The sequence below is a fragment of the Melopsittacus undulatus genome, chromosome 4 (assembly GCF_012275295.1).
Source record: "Melopsittacus undulatus isolate bMelUnd1 chromosome 4, bMelUnd1.mat.Z, whole genome shotgun sequence".
In the NCBI taxonomy this organism is placed as follows: domain Eukaryota; kingdom Metazoa; phylum Chordata; class Aves; order Psittaciformes; family Psittaculidae; genus Melopsittacus; species Melopsittacus undulatus.
The window spans coordinates 51,565,176-51,577,334 of NC_047530.1; the positions used below are offsets into that span (position 1 = coordinate 51,565,176).

The 12,159-nt window shown below is 38.3% G+C and overlaps 1 protein-coding gene across 1 annotated transcript in view; it reads right to left on the minus strand.

Moving 5' to 3' along the window:
* Nucleotides 1–8,594, minus strand: part of TRPM5 (transient receptor potential cation channel subfamily M member 5) — a 40,468-nt gene extending 31,874 nt beyond the window's left edge. Inside the window, exons 1-5 of the mRNA XM_005149195.2 lie at nt 8,478–8,594; nt 7,285–7,465; nt 5,574–5,740; nt 2,325–2,505; nt 438–502 (exon numbers count right to left, since the gene is read on the minus strand). Coding sequence (XP_005149252.1) covers nt 438–502; nt 2,325–2,505; nt 5,574–5,740; nt 7,285–7,465; nt 8,478–8,594 — 711 coding nt within the window. The remainder of the gene's footprint in view (nt 1–437; nt 503–2,324; nt 2,506–5,573; nt 5,741–7,284; nt 7,466–8,477) is intronic.
* Between the last annotated feature and the right edge of the window lie 3,565 nt (nt 8,595–12,159).

Consider the following 12,159-nt stretch of genomic DNA (forward strand, 5'->3'; position numbering starts at 1 on the left):
AACTAGGACACTATAGTTTTAAATGGCATATCTGGCAAATGTGGTCTTGTACTCTGTGACAGTGATCTCATTGTTGCTGGACAGCAGTGAATGATTAATCTTTTTTTTTTGTGGGTGATCTTGAGTAATAGCACAGTGCTTCACTAAATATGGAGATGGCTTCTGTTGGGTTTGTTTTGGTTTTGAATTTCTTATTTTCACTATATTAGCTGGAAGTGGAAGCTTTAATGGTCTGGTGCCTATTTGAAAAGAAGTACTTCTCCGAAGCAAATGCTGGCAAATTTAATATTAACAGAACTCAGTTCTCAATGGTGTACAGATTTGAATTTTGACTTTATGGAAAGTGCCAGTACATGTGTTTGTCATCCAGCAAAATTTCCTATTAATTAGTCAGCACAAGTTAATTTATTTTTCTAAAGTTACAAACAGCTACTTACCTCAAGTGTGCCTGGTCCTCCATTTACCAGTAAGCAAAGCACAGGAATCTCAATACTACCTGTTCCTATAAAGCAGATGGTTTAATTTTTAAAAGGTTAACAACTTTCACAAATCTACCGTGGTTTTGCTGACCCTTTGAAAGTATTTATCCTGTTATGCGATGTTCTGGTACCTACCAGAACATGTGCCTGCAGAAGGCAGGCAAGTTTGGAAGCAAGTAGCAAAAGAAGAGAATAAATAACACTGAGACTTAGCAGATCAAGTTCTAGTCTAAGATTCAGGACAAAGGCACCTTCTTTGCCTTGGATGTCTCGCATGATTCCTGGCAAGCAGTCCATTCAGTTCTCAACTCAGTACACTTCAGCTGCAAAATAGAGATACTGGCACTTCTGTGTGTCATAGCACTGTTGACTTCTTTGCTTATTTACCACAAGGTGATCAAAAGTGGAATAATGGAGCTGCATTAGGGTGCAAGATAAGATTAAGTTTTCAGAAAGGCAGCTACCATTATTAATATTAAGATATATATAGAAGTAAAAAGCTGTCAGTTTGTCCCAGATGTAATGCATGTGCCTGCATGTGCAGCAAGGTGTAGTGAAATCTGGGAGAAAAGCCTGATAAAGGAGGATTTAAGAAATTGAAGATGCTGACTGTGTAGACCAGCTAGGGTGAGATGAGTCAGATACAGAGTACGTGTTTCCTATCAACTCTTATTACTTTGCTTAAACAGCTTATAATTTCATTCAGCACAATCTAATGTGCTGATTATTAATAACAATCTTATACATTTAAAAGAAACACTAATGAAATATTTAACATGTCATGGCAGCAGGGGAAGAAACAATGTAAGCTTCCGTGTGCTTAGCCACACACAGGGACCCACTTATTTCTAGATGGTTTACACTATGAATGTTGAACTCTGTAACCCAAAGGTGACTATAAATTGGCCTAGGTGCCTATAAAATGGCAGCATTATGAGATGAATGCTGCTTTCACTTGGAAGATAAAAGGCATTTGGTTCAAACAATTTTTTGATGTTTCCCTTTGTAGGTTCCTTTGTAGAGCAGTGTACAGATTGCCACTTACTATTTGTATCTGTTGTGGGATGACTACAGAGATAGGGTAGAACTGAGCTATAGTCAGGATATGATTGGCAAGTAAATGAATTGTTTTAGTGAATGGCATAGCAGTGCCATTTCTCAATAAGGTGATGCTCTAGTTTGAAGAGTGACCTCTATGGCTATAGCTTTCTCCAGATGTTTATGGCTTCAGATAGTCTTCATTTACCATAAAGTCAGATAAAATTTAGCTGGAAGAGGGGTAGGGAGTGTGCATTCTGACTTTATGGTGGGAAGGTGAGAAGTCCTTAATTGCAAAGAATATTCAGCGTATCAAATATTTCCTCTGAATAACTTCTAGGTATTCTTTGAAATAGGAAATTCTACTTGATCTTATTAAAGTGTTTTACTTCAGCAAAGTCACATAGCTTTGCTGAGCTTGAATATAAATGAGCTTTAATCAACGCCTTTTGTGTATATAAGATACCACTGAATTTAGTATGTTCCAGTGGAATATTTGTCAAATGAATCAGCATTTTCTGACAGAAAATTGTTCCACTGAGACTTGTTCAGTCAGATTTGGTTTGCAAGCACAATGAGGCTACTTTCTTATTCTCAGGATTTTGGGTTGAAAGAGCAGCTTTCTCAACTTCAGAAATCACTTTAGTTCTGCCTCTTACATAATGACAATGTGTTTACTTGGTCTTATCTATGCAGATGATTGTCCAATTTCAGAACTGGTTTTGCCTTTGTTAAGGTTGAGGCCCAGAAGTATAACTGTAACATCAGTATTATTCAAGTTAGCATGACTATATAGAGTCTACTTACCACCGTACCCAGTACGCTGCTCTGAAATATGCTTTTCCAAGGTGAGACGTAGCTTAGTAGTTGCATCTGGCTCATCTGGTATCATGTGATCCACCAAAATAAAATGGGAATGGTTGTGGTCCAGGGGATACAATGGGCCTTGGATATTATCATCTGATTGATAGCGTACAAGACTTTCATTCTAGAGAGAGGAGGAGAGATGTCAGTGTCCTCTGCAAAATACAGTCCATAGTTTTATGTGCTTTATCTCCATTTTTGTGTTGTGTGTGTCATGAGACAGCACACCATCTCTGAGACACTTGACTCTTGAAGAGGGCAGAAAAGGAGAATGTGTTCCTTCTGAAAGGTGACAGGACTGAAAGCTGAATTCCCTGAAGTTTGCCTTTTGGGCTCTGCAAAATACAGTGCTATTTGTCATCATCCATGGAACACAGGCATTCATCCAGAGGTTTTGGAAATGCTTGTTGGATAAATGGAAAGGGGCATGAGACCCAACTACTGTGGATGAAGCTGTAATGTCTCTGAGGGCTAAAGTCTCAGCTGGTATAAACTGGGCAGACCTACTCATTTCAGCAGTTCAGTAGGTAAGTTAGCCTGCTGTGTGTCCATATGAATTTAAATGCAGCTTTATTTAATTGACAGGGTAGCATGAGTTCTAACAGTTGCACTTTGGAAATTGCATCCTAAAAAAGTGAGTGACAGGAAGACATTAGGAAAGGGCAATCTTACTATTTTTTTTTTTATTTTAGGTGAGGGGTGTTGCATCTTGAAATTACTTATTCATTATTTTTTGCATAACATCACTGTCTGTGTAAAACAGAACCTCTGCTGTAATCTTCTAAGGATTATGCTACATATGATTTTAGGATTGTGCTACACACACCATTTTCAAGCTCCTCTTACTTTCATGTTAAATCTTTCTGTCCCACTGTTGCATGTTCCTTTGATATACCATTCCTAACAGCAAGCCAGGCAGTAAATGCCTTGTTGTTATTCTTTTTCATCTTCATAATCACTGTCCTGTTGCAAGTAAGCCCAATTAAAGCAATTGTTTAAAAATCTGCATTTCCTTCTATTATGCTTCTTTTCCGACTCCTGCAGCCTTTGGGTTATCCAGGTTCTTCTCCACAGCCAAGGCTAAGGCTGATGTTGGAGAGAAAATAAACATATCACCAGGAGCTCATAGCAGCACTAATAATGCACAAAAACATAAAGTAACCCAGTGGGACAAATTCCTTCATGCTGTGGGTAGAAGAGTTGAGCACACTGCACAGCATGCCCCTAAGTGGCTTTCTAAAATGAAGCTGCATATAGTCATGCTGGAGAACAGAAGTATCCTTCAAAGCAACATGAAAAAGGCTATTAATCAGGCATGTTCTTTATGGCTTCTTTCCTTGTCAGCAGCTCTGGGAAAAGTGGAGCCATCAGAAGCTGTCCCTGGAAAAAAGCAGTAAATTTCATGTCCTTTCAAACAGCAAGTGCCACAGATTTCTTTTACCTTCTCTTTCTGTTTCTCATTTGTTGGAGAAAGCTTCTTGACTATTAATTTGTCTTCAAGTTTTGTTTTGACAGAGGGTGTGCATATATGTTTCTGCCTTGTAAAATTAAGCCTACTTGACAAAGATCTGGCCTTTGATTAGGACCTGGAGTTATAACAGCTGTTTAACAAAGGGCCTCAGGGGTTTTCATGTTTATTCTCTGAAAATGTGGAAGTGATCTTTCAATAATGTTTAAAGTATACCATTAACACAGAAGAGATGTGAAGTATATGCTGACTTCAGGGCTTGTTCTTCTCCTTGGTAGTGTGGATTGTTATCTCTATTTTATAAAACAAGCTGCTTGTGTTAGTGCCAAGTATGAAGATAACTAGGTTTAGATCAACATCCCTGTCTATAGTTCCTTTGTCTTAAAGTTACTGACTAAAATCAGAATTTCTTTGGGTGGAAGCAGTGCCAGAAGCCACAGTGTCAGAAACACTCCACATGAAATATTCCTTGACAAAGAATTTATCCTTTAGCTAAAGTGGTGAAAATGCAACACAAAAGATTGGTGTACTTGCTTTGTAGCTGCTGATTGGGAAAGATCCAGGTACATTTCTACCACTTAGCCTGGGAAACAGGTGAAATAGTTTGCATTTGCCAAAGCAACTGAACAAAATTAATGAATGTAATGAACCAAAACCTTTCATCTGTGGTTCTTTTGGATTAGGTCAGCCTCACAAATAGGTTAAAGTCTTCCAGCTACAGAGTCCCACCTGCTAAAGCACAGAAACTGTCCTAGGCAAAAAGAATGGACAAAGGGGAAACCCAGTGACTATTAATAAATTGCTGATAGGATCTGGCAGTCTCCCAGCTGCTAGCTGGTACTTGCTAGCCTGTCTGAGAGAAGAACTAGGTGCAAGTTTAAAGGGCTGTGTGTGTCATTTGTTTCTTAGCTTCTGCAGGGAAGTAAAACAGCAGAGAGGAACTGTCATTCATTGTCATTACACACCTACTTAATTGTTATAATATTCTGCTTAGGACAGACTGTATAAGCAGTGACAAGAAGATCATGCGACGATTTTGTTTTCTCCCCGTCCAGGTCAATTCAGCATCAACTTGTCTTGACATTTTCAGCAAATATGTTGTCGGGTGAGATTTTTATTTGTGAGTTGGTTCTTAGCTTTTTTGTCACCCTGACCTTAGATTGCTTTCACCTGAATTGTAAAGTCCCTAGAGTTCCCAATAATTAGATGAAATCCTTCATGGCTAGCATTTCTGGCCTGGTGTGTTGAACAAGCTTTTGCATATTAGATACCAGTTCAATGACTAGTTAAGAAAATTTGTTCTTGTAATATTTACGGCTTGTATTCTGTAGCAGAAAATATACTTTTTACAGTATTTATGAAGCTTGCAGTAAGTGCTTCTGTGGTAAGTGGACAAGGGAGAAAATATTAAAGGTGCCTCATGATGCAAGATTTTTTCCTGTCGTTAATCCTTTCTCTGGTTGCTGAGCTTATATCTAATGATGTCACCTACTGGATACTTGCAGAATTGCTGCCAAGTGTATTGAGGGGAGAGCGCACAGAATCGTTAGACTTTAACTGCTCTTCTTGCTCTTTACTTCTCTTTTCCCACTAAACACACTCTAAACGTCCACTTTTGTTTTTAAGTTAGATCAGTGTTGTCCTGCCTATTACTTCCACATTTTGTGCAGGTGCCACTTACTTCTGGACAGTCCTGCCTCATGAGTAGAATAAGCAAAAAATACCTTTGTGCTGTCCAGAATTTCCCCGTGCTGAATTTTTCTCAGTGAAGTTATTCCTATGGGAATCACTCTGGCTTTGGATGAAGTACTGGCCAGTGTATGATCTCGGACTGCTTGCACTAGGTGTCTTGTTATTCCTACACGTAAAGCACTGGTAAAAATCCAGGCACCTGAAATCAATTTTTGAAAATTATTAGATACTTTCTTTAAAATTGATCATGTTTGTGTGTCAAGTAACATCAATTGGAGTAATGGATTTAAGTTGGTTTTTTTTTTCCATATAGATAAACTGTAGACAGGTGTTGATGGACTGTAACTTCTGGAATTAAATACATAAAAGAGTATGTAAGACTTTAAAAAGGAAAATTAGAAGAAATTATATGCCCAAGCAAACATGCTTCACATATCATGATACAAGATTGCCATCTTTACTCTGATGTCAATGTGCCACCAAGAATGCTGTGTCTTGTCTAGTGTCACTTACTGACTAAATCTGAGCAGAAATATCATTACACAAAGCAGGGCTGCTTGTTGCATAAGCAACATCAAAGGGACAGGATAGAGGAAGCTGTTGGCTTGAACTGAGGACTCAGTCCCAGTAGTAGAACTGGTAGCAGAAAAACTTGGCTATAACCTGTCTAAAACAGTGTTCTCATTTTCTTGGTTTTGGGTATTGGACAGTGAATTCAACAGAATTCTTCTGCAGAATTTACAACAATATTGTTATGCTGACAAAGAATTTGGAGAACGCTGTGTAAATAGCTAACCAACCCCTTCCAGATGTGTAAGGAACTGGAGATCTTGATGCTGTCCAGCCTTAAGTGTTGAAGGCAGGTGGAGATAGAGAATATCTGTATGGTACAAAAGTACCAAGAAGGGCTTTTAGTGCTACACTGTTTCATCACAAAAAGTAAAACGTTTTATCTGGACCAGTGAAGCTGAACCAAGAGCTTGCCATAAAATTATTACAGACATTTTTACTTAATTTTGCAAGTAATTTTTTTTTCTCATTTTACAAGGAAAATAGGATGTAATCTTAAATGCAAGCCACTTGTGTGCATGTGCCCAGATATTAATTGTCTTGGTTTTGGTTTTAAATGTTTTTCACTACTCTCATAATTGTTGTGAATGGCCAGGGAGAAAGTGAGCTGGTTTGTTTTATGTTATATATTACCAAGGTCTTCTTGTTTAATCTTGAGTCTAATCTTACGCTATTTTACTAATGAAGTTTGTTCAACTCTTAGATTTTTAAGGAAACAATCTTCAAAAAAACTATTGTAACATGATTTTGACTGGTACCTAAAAAGTGAGAATGTGTAAAACAAGAATTATAATTTTTGACCTAAATTTACTCTTGTTGAAGTCAAATTGCTATGTGTTCTTAAGAATTATTTTGCTATGGCACCAAAGAGGTTCCATCTCATGCTGTCTTTTAGTGTCATATCTGAAGGAAAACACTGTTCAGTAATTTTACACTTCAGAAATGGTTTCTTAAAGTAATTTGGTTTGAAATAACTTGCTTTTGCTATTTCTAATACAATAATTTTCATTTTTAAAGCTATTTTAATACAGGTTGTAGGTTGAATTCAGCAAAGCCTCAAACTCCCAAAAATAATCATGTAAGAAATCTGATTGACATTAAAAGATCACCGGATGCTAGGTGTGAGACACCAACAGGAATATAAATTCCTTCTTTAAAGTCTAAAGCACTAACCTGTGCTTTGAGCTGCCTTTATAAGTCCTTTTTTTAAGGTGTCCCATAGCCAAGGCTTCACCTGGAAATTTTCTTCTTCCCCTGCTAAAGAGACGACCAAATTGGGAGCAGGTAGTTTCCATTTGTTGAGCATAACTTCAAAGATAATTCCAGGATGAATGGTATTTGGGACCTTAATAAACTTCAATAAGCAAAACAAAAACCACTGAGTAAGAATGGGACAGACAGTAGGATACAGTAGAGGTATTGTTCATGCTGAATGCAGAGGGAAATTTAAAATCAACTTGGTTATTTAAGAAAAATTTGAGCAATTTATTTGGACATGATCTGACAGAGAAATAAATACTAGGATGAATTTAGCAGGCTTCTGTATAAATCCACTAAATTTGGACAGTTTGATGGGTTAATTCTCTGTTGCAGACTGACAAATTGCACTCTCCTTTAATGCTGCTATTCCTCTTGAACTGCTTTCAGATCCATGGCAGTTAGCAAAGCCAAAAAAAATTTTAGGTGTTTGTTGTTGCTGCACTCACTGAAATATTTGCCTGATTTCATGTCTGTTTTACAGGGACATGTTACTGTCTTACAAGGACATGTTACATGAATCTATTGCTTCTACCTGTTCTGTAAATATTTCAGCTTTGTGATTAAGACTTTATAATGAAAAAAAAATCTTCAGGTAGATTTCTAATCCTACAAAATTCTTCTGCTCCAGCATCTAATGTATACAAGGAACTAGTGAGGAGGTGGGTCTGTCCATGTAAATTCCTTTTTGCATACCAGCAGAAGAGAGAGGGAGCCCTTTCAGGGGAGTCTTGAAATAGCTCTAAAGTATGCTTAAAATATTGAAATCCATAGGGATTAATTTGGCAGAAAGAGATTAAAACAAGGAAATAATGCAAAGTGAAGGAAGCTGAGCACATAATTGTTTTGTTTGGGTTTTGTTAAAAAGGAAGTGATCAACTGTACTTGTAGCATGTCAGTGCAAGTCAAGTGATTGGTTCCTGTATATTAATAGGCCTTATTTTAAATAAAATTCATGTTCAGGAAGTTATGGTCCCTACTTTGAATATGATGTGGCGCCTCACACGGTGGCACATTGGTCCTCACTGTTACACTTTCTTCATTTAATGCCAAGAAGTAACAGCTGAACAACAGCAAGTATAAAGGGTTAAAACTTCTCAGTGCTGTACCTTTCCACGTTTCTTCCCAGAAGCTGTGAAGTCTATTTCTCCTGTGCAGTATGGTGGTTCTCTTTTGAAAGCTTCCTCTTTGTCACTGCTGCAGAGCTTGGTTTCCATTTCCTCCATTGGTTACCAGTAGACCAAGATATTCACTGAGATGACAGACAACTGGAAAATGAGGAGCTGTTTAAACTTCAGAGGCCACAAAATCCATTAATTTACATTTAGCTGAGTTTTCAGACAAATATTTCATTCTTCTACTGTTATGCTTATAAGGCTCAGCTGAAATTGGTGGTGTTTTTACCAAACGTTGAACTTCATATAAAGGAGGAGGCAGATTCCACACCAAAGCTATGTAACATAAGTTATGAAAAGGCATGAAGGGGTAAGGCTTCATTCTCATTTAGCAGACAGAAAGCTGAGTTGAAAGATCCTTCAGTCCCTCCAAAGTAGTGTGGGGTGTCTCAGAGCCCAAAGGTGATCTTAATTCTACAAGAAGGAGAAGCCTTAGCCACAAGCTATGCAAATGAGAATACGTCTGTATCAGTCTGAGTCATGGTTTCTTAGTGTGTTTATGCATCATGCTTCTATGACTTACATTATCCAGCGTGGACACTAAATAACTTAAGTGGTGAGATTGTATTTCTCTGAAAATACTTTAGAAGTTATTTACTCCCCATCTGCTGTAGGAATAGGTTATTTATTCATAAGACAAAGTATCTAAGGCCAAGCTGTACTCAACAAGAACATAGAGTTCAAGAAGGCAGGTGGTTTTCTCTATATGTGGTTTAGGAATGATGGTGAGTAATCTGTCCTAGAGTAAAGGTCATATAGCAAGAGTTGTGCTTCTACATTACGTAAAACAGGGAAAAGCTCTTCTTTCTTCTCCTATATTCCAGTTTGACTGAACTGATATTATTTGGAAAATAGAGGTTTCAACTTGTATGCTTTATTTAGTTTCTTTTCAAAACAAAAGCAATTAAATAGCTCTCTCTTCTGCCTTCATCGGCATATTCAAGTACTTAGTTTTTTAACATATCCTTGTGATAGTAAACCAGCAATGATTATCAATACTGCATTAATCTTTATTTCTTAATCCAAGAGATTTAATGTGGATTTAAAGTGAGTCGAACTAGCAAGTCTTTTTGTGGGCCTATCGGGATGCTCCAGCAGGGGGAGCAAACCCTCTCTTGGGAGTCTGTATCCTGCTGCTCCACCACCTGCTGCCTCTATGATCTTATCTCTTTTGTTCTTTTTTTTTTCCTTGTCTTCTGTGAAAAAGTTGTTTAGAGTTGCTTTTTTGATTTTTATTTTTTTTTCTCTGATCCACCTGTGAAAAGTGGTTTTGGACTCTCACTCATTTGTTTCCTCTACAGCTTTCCCACACCTCTGTATCCATCCCCAAACTTCTGTCATGCTAGTCACTTCTAGAGACAACTGTTTATTTGAACACTGAGACTAATTCAGTTAAGAGTCTTACCAAAAAGAACTTCTTCTGGATTTTCAACAACAGTGGTCACAGCAAGGCCCACCTCTTTTTTGAGTCCTCTTTTCCACTGAGGATACAGCTTTATCTCCTAAGAGCAGAGAGACAGTATTCTGGGGAAAAAAGAGTTAATACAGAGTTATAACAACACATTTTGACTGTCCTGAGGCACACAAATCACTTCCTGGGACTTGCTGACAGAACAAGGGATTTGATCAGAAAAAAGTATTCAGCTCTGAATTTTCAGAGTACGTTTAGTCACCGTTCATCACTGCCCTAGATAGTGCACATTTGTTTATATCAAGACACAAACAATTAACTTGGGATAGGAAGTCATTTACAAAGTAATCTGATGGTTAATTTGACCTCATAGATAGGCCCCAAGTGGTTCATTTTAAGTCTAGCTCTAGACCTAAGCTTGCAAAATTTCATCATGTGGTTATCCATGACTTCTATTTAGAATAAAGACACTGAGCTGCTGAGATTTATAAGGAATATTCTTGCATTTGTTTTGTTGTTTTTTTTTCCCCAGAAATAACATGTTACTTGATTTTTGGTTTAGGATTTCTGTTGTTCACTACCATTGAGAACCAATATGAAGTGAAGGAGACAAAAACAGATGAGATGCAGAAACAGAAGCTTTGTTCACAAGTTTTTTATAAGACTGGAAAGTGAAGAAGGCAGCTGATAACTGGCACTGCACAGGACACTACCTTTTTCTTTTAATCAAGCAGTGAACCATGACAGTAGAGACTGTGAGCTTATTTTGGGGAAGTATTATTTCATCTTTCTATCCTGTTCTTATACCACTTCTGCACCCCTGCAAGCTGCTGTCTGTGACAGGATACAGAGCTAAATGGAATTTGTTATGAACTTCTACTGCTAGTCTTGTGTTCATATTCCAAGCCAGGACATCTTTCAGCATCAAGAGTAGAAGTGATTCTGACAGAATGGCAAAACAAACCCCCAAATTGTGCAAGATTCTGAATTGTATCCATGTAAGAATATAATGTATCCCTATATGGAGCTGAGAGTCTACACTAGAAGAGATTGCGGACTATTATGGAATGATATTTTCTAAGTTTCTGCACGCAGCTTTCAGGAGCTTTTACAGGCAAAGGCAATGAGCAATGCCAAGTAGCTTGCTGGCTTTGGTTTGGCTTCAGTTTTAGTAAGATTTGACACTGACAGTTTTTCTTGCTTTATCTTGTACCTCTTGTTTGACTTCCAAGGAATAAATATGGTGACTTACAGTATGATTGCAGTAACATACAGGTAAGATCTTCCACGTCAGTGCAGTGTTCCACCCAGTGGTACTAACAGAGCAAGGAAATATTGCTTTGGTATTTAAAGGGGTGGGGAAGATGTTTTTAGAGGTTGCTTTATAGATACTGTGCAGGCAGATAAAAAAAAAAGAAAGAAAAACAACCAAAACCAAACAAAAAAACTCCAAAGCCAGAAGTTGCTTATACTATGAATGTTGTGACATTGAGCAGAGAAAAAAAACCTGCTGGATAAGATTTGCAGATGTGGTTCTAAGCACAAAGGCTGACCGTATTATATGTTTCCTTACTTTCCTTTTGTCCTGGTTTGAGCAGTAGCAGTCATTTTTAGTCCTTCTCGGTAGCTGGTGCAGTGCTGTGTTTTGACTTTCGGGCTGAGAACGGTTGCTGATAGCACCGATGTTTTGAGTTACTGCTTGAGTGTTTGGTTTTGTCCAAGGCCTTTTCTGAGCTCATGCCCTGCCAGGGAGGAGGGGAAGCTGGGAGGAAGGAGAGACAGGACACCTGACCCAGGCTAGCCAGAGGTATTCCATACCATAGCATGTCATACCCAGGATGTAACCGGGAGAGACCCAGAAGGGCTGGAGCTCTGGGGGGGATGGAGGATGTATCGGTCGGTGCTCGGTCAGGCAGGGTGGGGTGAGTTATGGGTCGGTGGCTGGTGAGGTGTTGTATTCTCTTTACTTGTTATTGGCTTTCTCATTATTATTTGTTGTAGTAGTAGCAGTAGTGATTTGTGTTATGCCTTAGCTATTAAACCGTTCTTATCTCAATCCGTGGGGGCTACATTCTTTGGATTCTCCTTCCTAACTCTCCGGGAGTTGGGGGAGCAAGGGGGGGAGTGAGTGAACTGTGTGGACATGGTTTTAAACCACGACAGTTCTTTTTGGTGCCCAATGTGGGGCCTGAGGGTTTGAGAGGT